General features: G+C 44.7%; 1 protein-coding gene across 1 annotated transcript; it reads right to left on the bottom strand.

Annotated features, from left to right (window-relative positions):
* Nucleotides 1–5,108: 5,108 nt before the first annotated feature.
* LOC106583496 (G-protein coupled receptor 37-like 1) lies at nt 5,109–8,028 on the bottom strand. Its single transcript, XM_014167738.3, is given in 3 exon segments — nt 5,109–5,416; nt 5,418–6,232; nt 7,138–8,028. Coding segments are annotated over 3 exon segments (1,668 nt in total). The 5' UTR covers nt 7,834–8,028; the 3' UTR covers nt 5,109–5,259.
* Nucleotides 8,029–13,072: the final 5,044 nt, after the last annotated feature.

Raw genomic sequence — 13,072 nt, 5'->3', positions numbered from 1 at the left:
GTACAAAAGTATCCATATCCACAGTAAAACGAGTCCTATATCGACATAACCTGAAAGGCCGCTCAGCAAGGAAGAAGCCACTGCTCCAAAACCACCATAAAAAAGCCAGACTACGGTTCGCAACTGCACATGGGGACAAAGATTGTACTTTTTAGAGAAATGTCCTCTGGTCTTATAAAACAAAAATAGAACTGTTTGGCCATAATGACCATCATTATGTTTGGAGGAAAAAGGGGAGGCTTGCAAGCCGAAGAACACCATCCCAACCGTGAAGCACGGGGGTGGCAGCATTATGTTGTGGGGGTGCTTCGCTGCAGGAGGGACTGGTGCACTTCACAAAATAGATGGCATCACGAGGAGGAAAATTATGTTGATATATTGAAGCAACATCTCAAGACATCAGTCAGGAAGTTAAAGCTTGGTCAGAAATGGGTCTTCCAAGTGGACAATGACCCCAAGCATACTTCCAAAGTTGTGGCAAAATGGCTTAAGGACAACAAAGTCAAGGTATTGGAGTGGCCATCACAAAGTCCAGACCTCAATCTGATAGAAAATGTGTGGGCAGAACTGAAAAAGTGTGTGAGAGCAAGGAGGCCTACAAACCTGATTCAGTTACACCAGCTCTGTCAGGAGGAATGGGCCAAAATTCACCCAACTTAATGTGGAAAGCTTGTGGAAGGCTACCTGTAACATTTGACCCAAGTTAAACAATTTAAACACCTCACTACATCCCACTGCCTTTCACGCCTTATTCACCGTCATACTTACCATCCACACCTTACCACACCTTCATGCCTTACTCTTACCCGATACATTGAGTGGACAAAACATTAGGAACACCTTCCTAAAATTGAGTTGCACCCCCTTTTGCCTGCAGAACATCCTCAATTCATCGGGGCATGGACTCTACAAGGTGTCGAAAGTGTTCCACAGGGATGCTGGCCCATCTTGACTCCAATGCTTCCGACAGTTGTGTCAAGATGGCTGCATGTCTTTTGGGTGGTGGAACATTCTTGATACACATGGGAAACTGTTGAGCATGAAAAACCCAGCAGTGTTGCAGTTCTTGACACATTCAAACCGATGCGCCAGGCACCTACTACCATACCCTGTTCAAATGAACTTAAATATTTTGTCTTGCCCATTCACCCTCTGAATGACACACATACTCAATCCATGTCTCAATTGTCTCAAGGCTTAAAAATCCTTATTTAGCCTATCTCCTCCTATTCATTGTGTATAATTTTATTTTGTATTGTTCCCAGAGCACTTTAGCAAATGAGACCTTGGTCTTAATGTTTTTTTCTCTGGTTAAAAAAATATCCTTGCATTATATGTTTGCAACAAGATGAGCCTATTTGTCATCTTTTCGACTGCAGGGAACTTAGAACTTATTTTTTGAGTGCAGACCCTTTACAAATGAATCTGGAGTTTCTTTGTTGTAATATATTTTCCATGGTAAATACAGTTACATTTGTTTTCACTTGTCCAGGATTCTACAGTATGTGTTGCACAGATGAGAGCAGTTATTTTATAGCGTAATTGATGTAATTCTCCACTAGAGCCAGCAGGAGGCGGTATAGGATCAGGTTTCAGATGGAGAGGAGGTGTGATTGGGGGAGGGAGAGGCTTGGGAAAAGTCATATGTGTCGAACACTCTTCTCATCCTTGAACTTTGTTCTTTAAACCCTTTCACTCTCTTTTTCTGTTTCTCCCTGTCTCTCGCTCTCTCTCTGACTCTCTATCTCTGACTCTATCTCTGACTCTCTCTGAATCTCTCTCTTTCGGTCTGTATGACTGTCTGTCTCCCTCTCTCTTTATCCCTCTCTCACATTCACATACATAATAGGCTCACCAAACTTAGGAGATAGTGAACCTCATTAAGTAGTGTTTATGAGTCCAGCCTGGTTGGCACTGGAACCAAGAGCAAAATAATGAAGAGATTACAAGATTACAAATGTCTGACATAGATGGATACTGATGAGATGCCTTGTAGAGGCATTTAGCAAAGAAAACATGTCACTTGTTCAGAACGTTCGCCATTAAATCCACAACAGTCTAATCTTAAAAGGCCTGTTTGTTGGATTGTCTCTCAATAGATGTTGGTTTTCCAAGGCCTTACTATGTAAACCAGAGAACCGGTGAATAGAGCCAGTGAAAGAACTGTTTGAACTGGGATAGTAAGGGACCTTAGTGTTATCTTCAGAGGTTTATTGATGTTTCTCATGTCCCTTAAAACCAAAGCCAAACACCCTCACAGAGGAAGTGTCCTGTGGTGGTCCACCACTGGTACTAGTGAAAAACAACCCCAGTCACTCACATATAGTTCCCCCCTGCTGTTCGGACTCTGTTCCAGTTCCACCCCCAGCCGTGACAATGACAGGACAGTGACAGAGCGGACTAGGCTGGTTCTGTGTTCTGCTGACAGAAGGGACACATGGAGACAGAGAGGTCCAGAACCTCTGCCCCCTCTGGGAACTGGGCCCAGGGTTCTCTGCAGGGTTCTATCCCCAGGCTTACAGAGCACTGGACCCCCAGAACTGGTTATGTTTGCATTCTCCAGCGTTCTGGAGCTGGCTGCTAGGCTGTAGCCATGGCAACGTGTAGATAGGGCTCTGATCAGAGGATGTATGTTTCCTGAGCCTGCTGAGCCTGCTGAGCCTGGAGTGAACATGACAAACAGAGGACCTTAACACTGTCAGTACACGCACACGCGCACATGCACACACACACACACCTTAACCTACTTCAGGAGGCAATTCAACCCCACCTCACTTTATCTCAAATGCAGATAAGATTTTAAAACCTTGTCTGATGAGAAATGTAAGTGGTCTGAGAGGCTGAACCTTCCCATTATGCAGCTTCAGATAGTCAATGGTGGCTTGGTAGGCAGAAGAGAATTTAATGTGCAGCAAAGTGCATGAGGCGAGGACTGGTGTATGGGGCAGTACTGAGCGTCTGGCCTGAACAAACGAGAGACCAGACAAAAAAGGCCCTTCATCCGTTGTCATGGAAACCACAGGGGAACTGAAGGGTTTGGGAAAGTGCGGGTTGTTTTGGTCGCTTAGTGCTCTCTTCCACTGCCCTCTTCTCCCTCTTTCTTCCCCCTCTCATCTCTCTCTCTTGCTTCTGTTTGGTGACTGTGAGGGGGACTTGAATGTGACGGTAGCTTGGCAACTCCCCCGGTGGCTGGCCATTGTAATGCAGTGAGGGGGCTGGGGAGAGGGCTGAGGAACAATGCCCTTCTTATGAGAGCGCCCCTCTCTCAGGCTCAGGCAGAACTAAGTGGGAGGAGAAATATTTCAGCTCAGGGAGCTGAGACGGAACACACAGGACAGGGGCAACCAGATGAAAAATCCTCACTGTCAGTATCCCCTCTGCTGTGAGTGTGTGAGTGGATGACGGATGAGTATGTGTCTGTTAGAATGTGTATGCGTGTAGGTGTGTGCATTGTGTGTGGGCAGACGTGGTGGCCTCTTTAACTTGACACTGACTTGTTCATGCACTGATAGATGCATGCTTTCCCTCAGCCATGATTCATTTTCCAGTGAAAAACAAGACCACAGACATTGTCTCACTGTTTATTGGGTACAACTGAATAAAAAATAGACAAGACATCTGATACACAGTCAGTTCTGATAGTAAATACTACCTCAGATACACAATGTTAAATTCAAACCAGACATAATTACAGTATATTCACAATACAATAGAATACATACCAATTCCCCAAAAAACTATAACTGGTTTTATTTATCGTTTTTTTACTACATTCATATGATTTGACTGATCTCTTTTTGAGGAAAGTTATGAGAAGTACAGATTGTATACATGTACACAGTAATATTGAGGACAATGAAAGTTGGTCATTGGGTCCTGATATCTGAGCAAGTCGAAATGTTCCACTGTTGTCTCACGACAGTATAACAATATATCAGCATTGTATCGGTCAGATTGTACTGTACACAGATTCACCATTTTTATAGGGATTGGTTAGGTTCTATCTCGACATCTATCAACATACTGACACAAGAGCCATTGTGTGGACTAGTGGTTACATGAAAAGCTTTTAATAATCATGAATAATGTTTATCTGTAGAAGAGATGCGGTGTTAAGATCTGGGCCCGTATCCACACAGCGTCTCAGAGTAGGAGTGCTGATCTAGGATCTGGCCATATAATATTATTCATTATGATCTAAAAGGCAAAACTGATCCAAGATCAGCACTCCTACTCTGAGACGCTTTGTGGATATGGGCCCTGAGCAATGTTAGTAGCTCTGCAGAAGATGTTGAGAAAACCCTGAGCTGCACAGCTAAAATACTACAACACAACAGTGAATTCTTAACACACAAGACAGTTGATTTGCGCCCTATTCCTGGAGAAATCGTAGGAAGACTACACTGTAATGACAAGGAATATTTACTCCACGTGTAAACAGTCAGTCACCAGTGGTGATGGGTGTTATGACGTGTGTTTGATGGGTGCCATTCTACCACATTCCTTCCCTTGTAGATCACTGTGAGATGGAATGCAGGCCAGGGGGATAGAGAGGAGTTAGAGAGAGAACAATTAGCCCACAGACACAGTCAGAGGATCCCTCAATGGCTCTTTCTGTTGTTAATCTCCACTAACAAAACACAGGAAATTACAAAACACAACAAGAATCCAGACCATAATTCACAGCTAAGATAATTGTTTGCTTTTTAAATTGTATTTATCAAACGAGAGTATACTAGTAAAAAAAAAGTCAAGAAAAGTTAATGTCAGTGTATTCAGCTCTGGATCTCTCCTAGCATTCAGCTGTGCCACTACATATGATATGTTGTCTCATGTCATAATGGACTGTCTGTAACGATCTTCATCACTTATCTCACGGCTAGGAGGGATTGAAGACAATCAAAGCCCTAGCCATGAGTTTATTCAGTAGTCTGTCTGTAATCACAAGTCTCTCAAAACAAATTGCCTTAAACTCAAGAGGTGTCTTTAAGCAGGAAGTCGCCCGCTGTGCATGATGATTTCCATAGTGCTGTCTACCTTTAATCTCAAGAGTCTTCTTGGTAAAATAAGTGTCCCTTTAAGGACCAAGCATTATAGAGATCCTTTATCTTCATTCAGTGCAATGCCCAGCACAGCCAGTGTGGGCAGAGAGAGGTTGGGGTAAGAGAGCTGGGTTCTTGAGGTCCAAGGGTAGCGTGGGCACTTTGTCCCCCAATGAGGTGACTCCTGGCTAGGCAGGGAGAAGGCAAGGAGAGGGACTCAGCAGGGTGTTCCAATGGCCATGAGAGAGGAGCTGTCTTTGGCCTTGTCATAGAAGATGGCTGGTATGGTTCCAGACACAATATGCAGCTTCTCCTTCTTGGTGGAGGACGGAGAGAGTGATGACGGGGATGAGAGAGAGGAGGGGTAGGTGGAGACTCGTGGTGGTAGTGGAGGATGATGATGATGAGGAAGAGGCTCCATTGGGTAGACATTCCTCACAGCAACAACAGCAACAGTCCATGAAGGCTTGGCCCAGAGAATGACACAGACACAGGAACAACACCGGCGTTGCAGAGCAACGGACAAACAACAGGAACTGGCCAATCAGAGCCAGCAGGGCCTCAGTCGTTGTGGAGACGGGGTTGGCGATGTAGGCCAGGGTGATGTTACAGACGTTCTCGGGGAGGTTACACACGGCGTAAACAATGGCCAATGCCACGACTGTAGAACTACACCTACGGTCTCTCTTCAGCTGCTGCTTCTTGGAAGAGGAGGAGGATGACGACAAAGAGGACGAGGAGGAAGGGCGTATTCTTTTTCCTCCTACTACTGTGCTGCTCCCCTGTTTCGTCCTTGCCTTCTCAGTGACAACGTGTCTCGTCACCAGCTGGCAGGCGAGGGTGAAGAGGAGCGGCAGGCAGAAGTAGCAGCCGAAGTACCACCACATGCGGGCCTCGTGGTAGGTCAGCACCAGGGAGTAGACCGACTCAGGCAGGCTGAGGGAGGGCCTCCGGACACACAGGTCCACCACGTAGCCCCCTGGCTGGACAGAGACCTCCTGGGTGAGCTGCCATAGGAGCAGCTCTGGAGCAGCCAGGACCATGGAGCCGATCCAGACCACAGACAGCTTGGCCAGGATGGACTGGCAGGGCTCCACCCGCGGGGCCTGAGGCTGGGGGCTGGTCACTGCGTGGAACCGGTCAATGCTCAACGCACACAAGCTGAATGTGGCTACTCCCAGAGAGGTCACCTAGAGGGAGAGGGGGAGAGAGGGAGGGGAAAAAGGCAGAGAGGGAAGATGGGCGAGGGAAAAGAAGGAGAAAATAAGAGGACAGTGGAAAGGAGAGAAGGAGACTGAATGGGATTGAGTGACACTGGTTTCAATAGAAGATGCTCATTTGGCAGGTCTTGATGCTGATTCTGAGGGTTCTCCAACCCACCAAGAAAAAACTGGGGGAAACACTACTGCTCCAAATAAATGCCCCCTAGGAATATGCAAATGAACCTATTCAGCTAGGTTGAAAAGAGCATATAGAATAGCATTAGAACGTCTGTCTGACCCAGATCCCCTCCTTGATAAGAGTTCCTAAGAATCTCAATTAATTACACACACCCCACCCGACAATTAACGTGAGGCGCTCGTTAGCATAACAATAGACTAACGACCATAACACATAGGCAGCTGGCAGACTGGGGCGATATACACGGCCAGTCGTGCACATAGTGCAATTATAACATATAAAACACACACATTATGGTGATTAAGTACAGTTTGAGTCTGAAAGACTTTGGAAATAACCAGACTAAAGGAACAGCCAGAGCAGGGCTTGCCCCATCAACCCTGAAAATGCACTCTTCCAGCCCTAATAGCAGAGGCGGCCTCAGTGCACTCACATAGGGAGTATATTAAAAGGCTATACGAATAGTCGTTTATGACCACCATCCTGTCATCCCTATATGTGTAGGTATAATCATTTGCATTGCTACAAAAGTATAACTTGTGTGTATGCCTGGCCTACTGTTCAATAATGGGAGAACGAGGAAACCTAGAGGTGTGATGCAGAAATAACGGGACACATACGCGTGACGCAACAGGTGCATCTCTTTGTGCTTGTTAATGCACACGTGCGTAGACGTTCAATGTGAACTTTTTACCTCCATGTAGGGCACGATCCGACAGGACAGGTCCCCTAGCAACCTTCTCTTGGTGAGCTCGTTGAAGACGACCACGGGCAGACAGAAGAAGAGCACGAGGAAGTCCCAGAATGCCAGACTGGCCAGGATGCAGTTCCACGCGCTCTTCAGGTAATAATTGTGCCAAACGATACACATGAGCGCGAGGTTACCAACGATGCCCATGGCGAATAGGATGAGGGCGAGGAGCATCACTGCGTAAGCCCCGTATGAGCTGTCGGTTACCGGGTAGAGCGGGTTGTGGAACAGCACCGAGCCCTTGGAAGAGTTTCCCCGAGATCTGCCGTGCCTGTCCGGGGTGCTGTTGGTCAGGTGTGGGCCCTTGGGCGTTGTAAAGTACCCGTCCGGTTCATACGGTCTGGGGTGTTGGTTGCTGTGGGGAGACTGCTGGTCCTGTTTCCTCGAGCTCCCATCCTTGGCGCCCCGGGGGATTCTTTTTTGGTTAGCGTCTGGTTCATGCATCAGGGGTTCGATATATCCCAAATCACCTCCAATCTGATTCAGATTCAACACAGAGTCCGACTCCCCGGTCCCCGTCGTCAGTGTACGTGCAGCCCCGTCCCTCTCCTGAGTCCTCAGCGCTGTGTAACCAGGAACGACATGTCGGGGCTCCGCAGCGCTCAGGAAAAGTAGCAACAAAGCAAAAAGAGGAGTCATTTTCAGAGTTTAAATATGATTGTCTTTTACCCTGATAGAACGCTGAGAGCAAAGTAGTTCTATATTCTGCAAGTGTTGCGCTAGTTTAAAATGATAACTCCAGTCTGTATAAGTCTAATATATCCACAAATAGTTTTAGAAGAGTGTCCAAACTTCTGTCCGTCGGCAGGTTCGTTCTGATGTATACATTTGAGCTTCTGTCTGGCTCAAACTGAGTGCATGCCCGTTATTCATTGATGTTCTGCAAATGGAAGAGACCACATCTGCCCTCTTGTGGCCTAGATAGACGAGGCAAGGACCTCAAACTGTATTCAGAGCAAACGCATAGTTCAGTTCAACCAAAGCAAGTCAATTCATCTTTATCTGGGAATCCCCATATTGGCAGTGGTGGAAAAAGTACCCAATTGTCATACTTGAGTAAAAGTATAGATCCCTTAATAGAACGTTACTCAAGTAAACGTGGAAGTCACCCAGTAAAATACTACTTGAGTAAAAGTCTAAAAGTATTTGGTTCTAAATATACTTAATTATCAAAAGTAAAAGTATAAATCATTTCAAATTCCTTATATTAAGCAAAGCAGATGGCACCATTTTCTTGTTTTTAATTTATAAAAGATGCATTTGTGTTTAGTGAGTCTGTCAGATCAGAGGCAGTAGGGATGACCAGGGATGTTGTCTTGATAAGTGTGTGAATTGGACCATTTTCCTGTCCTGGTAAGCATTCAAAATGTAACGAGTACTTTTGGGTGTCAGGGAAAATGTAGGGAGTAAAAAGTACAGTATTTTCTTTAGGAATATAGTGAAGTAAAAGTAAAAGTTGCCCAAAATATAAATAGTAAAGTAAAGTACAGATACTCCAAAAAAAACGACTTAAGTAGTACTTTAAAGTATTTTTACTTAAGTACTTTACACCACTGCATATTGGCCATATTTCCCCCCAAAATGGCTGGAAAATAAACAAAAACAATGTCCTGTGGACAGGAAATGTTATATATATATATTGTTTATGTCCTACTAGAAAGTACTAGAATGTACATGTATATATTATACAGGGTATTTATTAACTTTAATTAAAGGCCCAATGTAGTCAAAATTATGTTGTTCCTGTGTTTTATATCATATTGTACACCAGCTGATGAAACTAACACTGTAAAAGTGTGAAAAACATTTGATCAGTGTTATTTCCGGATAGTTGCTGGTTGAAAATGCAATCTACACCAGCCTGGTCTCAGACTAGATGTAACATAGTAAATGTAAATCTGAGACACCCAAATTAGTATTATATGTTATGTTGGGTATGGTTACGAGACAGACCCTTACTTAACCTTTTCACGCATGAGTTCCAAATATCTCTAACGGTCACCCCCAGTGTGAGTTTTTTTATACGTGTGATGTCAGAATGCATTCACTGGTTGAAAATGTGATTGTTACGCAAATGGAAGTTAACCTGAGCTGCACTCAAACCAAGGCACGCTGCCTGCTAATTATCTATAGGCTATGTTTCAACTCAATTTTAAATCATTTTCTAACAACTTTTATTTTCTAACAACAGTTTGATTGAGGTGTGTTCCGCCTTATCATTAATTCACATAGAAGTAGCCCATTTTAATGTTGCAGACAAGTTATGTTTGAGGCTTCACTGAGCCAGACAAAATTCTCTCTTCGACCAGAGCCCAAGCACTTCCCCAGATCAAGTATGCAGACATTTTCGCATCTCCAGTCAGAACAGAACTTGCACAAACCTTTCCCCCCTGGCACATTTTCCAGCTGGCGCACGCATTGTTTTTTTCCTTACTCAAAATAACTTTTGGACATGTGTGCATTCCTGTCAAAGTAAGTGCCTTATTACGTTATCATTCTAGTTTCTGTAGATCGTGTTGTCGTTTCTACTGTAGAATACCGTATGTATTTATGGAGCATAATGTATTTACTGTTTTATTCACATTTTCAAGTGGTGACAAATCTTGCATTATGATTCTTGCATAGATTTTAATGTACACGTGTGTAAAATACTTTTTGGAAGGTTGTACTGATTATAATGAGCTAATGCTAAGCTAAATGGCAGATATGTGTGACGCCATGTTTGTTGACATCATACAATGCATTATGGTTGTCACGTAAACGTCTGTCTGACTGTTATAATAAAACGAGGTGAAGGGATGTGTAACGGCTGTCGTCGTGAAGAGAGGACCAAGGCGCAGCGGGTTGCGTGCTCATCATATTAATTTATTAAATAAATGTGAACACGAGAAAAACAATAAACGACAGAAGACAGTTTAACAGGCTATACTTACTACAGCAGTGCTAAAGACAACTACCCACAATTAACAAATAAAACACATCCCTATATATAGGACTCTCAATCAAAGGCAACTACAAACACCTGCCTTCAATTGAGAGTCCAACACCAATTACCTAACATAGAAAATACTAAACTAGAAATAACATAGAAATACAAAAACATAGAACATAACCCAAAACCCGGAAATAATAAATCAAACACCCTTCTAAACAAACCACCACCCCGAACCACATAAAACAAATACCCTCTGCCACGTCCTGACCAAACTACAATAACAAATAACCCCTATACTGGTCAGGACGTGACAGGATGGTTCGCTCGACTGAATTAGATTGTAACTATCGTTAATCAGGGTTGCCAGCTCAGACCCATCTTACCAGGGGGTTTTATTTTTATTTAGCTTATAAACTTATCCTGTGTTTGCCTCTCCATTTATTGATATGATGATCTGTGAGGTGATAACCTTTTATTTGCTTTGTCAAACTGTAAATGACTTGTGAAGCGTGTGCTCTGGTTCTAAAATACACTGTAACAAGTACATTGAAGATTTGTAATTTGCTGAAGAGTGGACAAACTAAGTTCATATTTTTCGTTGCAGCTATCTTTGACTTTCACTTTGTTTATTTGCATATTATAGTTAAAGGCATTCTGTGATTAGGGAGTTTTCGCTTGTCAAACAAACAAACAAACATGGCTGCCATCGTAAAGAATTTAGCTGCCGTTAACTGACGCATCTATTTTCTGAACAATATTGCATTTCTTCCTTGTGCTCACCAGAGATGTGGTACATTGTAAACAATTCTAACTGTTAGGTCACTAACTAATGTTTTATTTTTTGTCATAGTTATTTAGACTGGTTTATGGAATGAGTTTGGCTTTGGATGTGTTCCGTGTGATGCTTGTGCTCTTTTACAATAAAAGGTGAAATTGAGGAATAAAGTTGTAAATGTCAGTACAAAACATTGTTTAGATGCTTTTCAGACAACAATGCTGTTTAGACGCATTTGTTGCATCATACGTTCTGTTGCTACTGTTCCAATCACATATTTGCGATGGTACGCTGCAGGGACCACTCAACAATGAACACAAATATGTGATCGTACGTGTCAAAGGGTTAAGGCTAATACGAAAGTTGGGTGGTTGGTCGGGTGTGTAAAGCAAACATCTAGCAACCCAAAGGTTGCAAGTTTGAATCTCCTCATGGACAACTTTAGCTAATTAGCTAAACTACTTACTACTTTTTAGCTAGTTTACTACCTAACTGTAACCTTAACCCTTTTAGCTAACCCTTCCATTAACCTAACATTAACCCTTTAATCTAACTCCTAAACTTAACCCTAACCTTAACCCTAACCCATAGCCTAGCTAACGTTAGCCAGCTAGCTAGAATTTGTAGCATATCATACATTTTGCAAATTCGTAACATATAGTATGGTTTGCAAATTCGTAGCATATGGTGCGTTCTTCAAATTCATAACATATAATACGAATTGTTATTCATAACATATGCAACATATCATAACATATGCAACATATCATACTAAATGGAGTATCTCGGATTTACATACAGAATAATACAAACTCCTCTGAGACCAGGTTGTCTACACAGAGCCTTCTAATCTCCAGGCTTGCATGGGCGGGAGTTTTGGCTTTCCACGGGGACATCACCATGCGGTAAATTGATGAATAGACCAATAACAAAGAGAGTTCCTGTCATAAGCGTCGTAATGATCGGACCAAACTGCAGAAGGTATGTGAAACATCTTCTTGATTTATTAAAGAAATGAACACTGAACAAAAGAACGACGAAAAACAGTCCTGTAAGGTACTCTGACTATACATGGAACAACCACCCAGAAAACACAAGACAAAAACCCCTACTTAAATATGGCCTCTAATCAGAGGCAACGAGATACAGCTGCCTTCAATTAGAGGCCAATCCCAAACAATACCACATAGAAATACTAGAAAATCAAACATAGAAATACATAACATAGAACTAACACAAAAAACCCAACAACACAAAACAAACACACCCCTGCCACGTCCTGACCAACTACAATAACAAAATGACCCCTTTACTGGTCAGGACGTGACAGTACACCCCCCAAAGGTGCAGACACCGAATGCACCTTAACCATAAGATACCAACAACAACCCCCCCTTCCCAAACCTCCCCCCACGGAGGTGACTCTGGGTCCGGGCTTAATCCCCACTCTAACCTGTCCACCCCTGCTGAAGGCTCAGGGCTGTAGCCCACCGCTGAAGGCTCTGGACTGGCGGGCCGACTCTGGCTGCGCCGGACTGGCCGGGGCCGACTCTGGCTGCGCCGGACTGGCGGGCCGACTCTGGCTGCGCCGGACTGGCGGGCCGACTCTGGCTGCGCCGGACTGGCGGGCCGACTCTGGCTGCGCCGGACTGGCGGGCCGACTCTGGCTGCGCCGGACAGGCGGGCCGACTCTGGCTGCGCCGGACAGGCGGGCCGACTCTGGCTGCGCCGGACAGGCGGGCCGTCGCCGGAAGCTCTGGACGGGGCACTGTCGCCGGAAGCTCTGGACGGGGCACTGTCGCCGGAAGCTCTGGACGGGGCACTGCGCACTGAAGGCCTGATGCATGGGACTGGCTTTGGAGGCGCCAGACTAGTGACACGCACCACAGGGCTAGTGCGAGGAGCAGGAACAGGACGTACTGGACTGGGCAGGCGCATTAAAGGCCTGGTGCGTGGGGCTGGCTTTGGAGGCGCCAGACTAGGGCTAGTGCGAGGAGCAGAAACAGGATAAACTGGACCCTGGAGATGCACTGGAGGTCTGGAGCATACGGCCTGCACAACCCTTCCTGGCTGAGTGCTCACCATAGCCTGGCCATACTGAGGACCTTTCACCGATTGCACCGGCCTTTGAATGCGTCTGGGCAATACAGTGCGCATTTCCGCATATC

This window comes from Salmo salar, chromosome 22, assembly GCF_965601325.2.
Source record: "Salmo salar chromosome 22, fSalSal1, whole genome shotgun sequence".
Taxonomy (NCBI): domain Eukaryota; kingdom Metazoa; phylum Chordata; class Actinopteri; order Salmoniformes; family Salmonidae; genus Salmo; species Salmo salar.
Note: the sequence above shows the minus strand (reverse complement) of the source record. Positions and strands in the feature narration are given on the sequence as shown.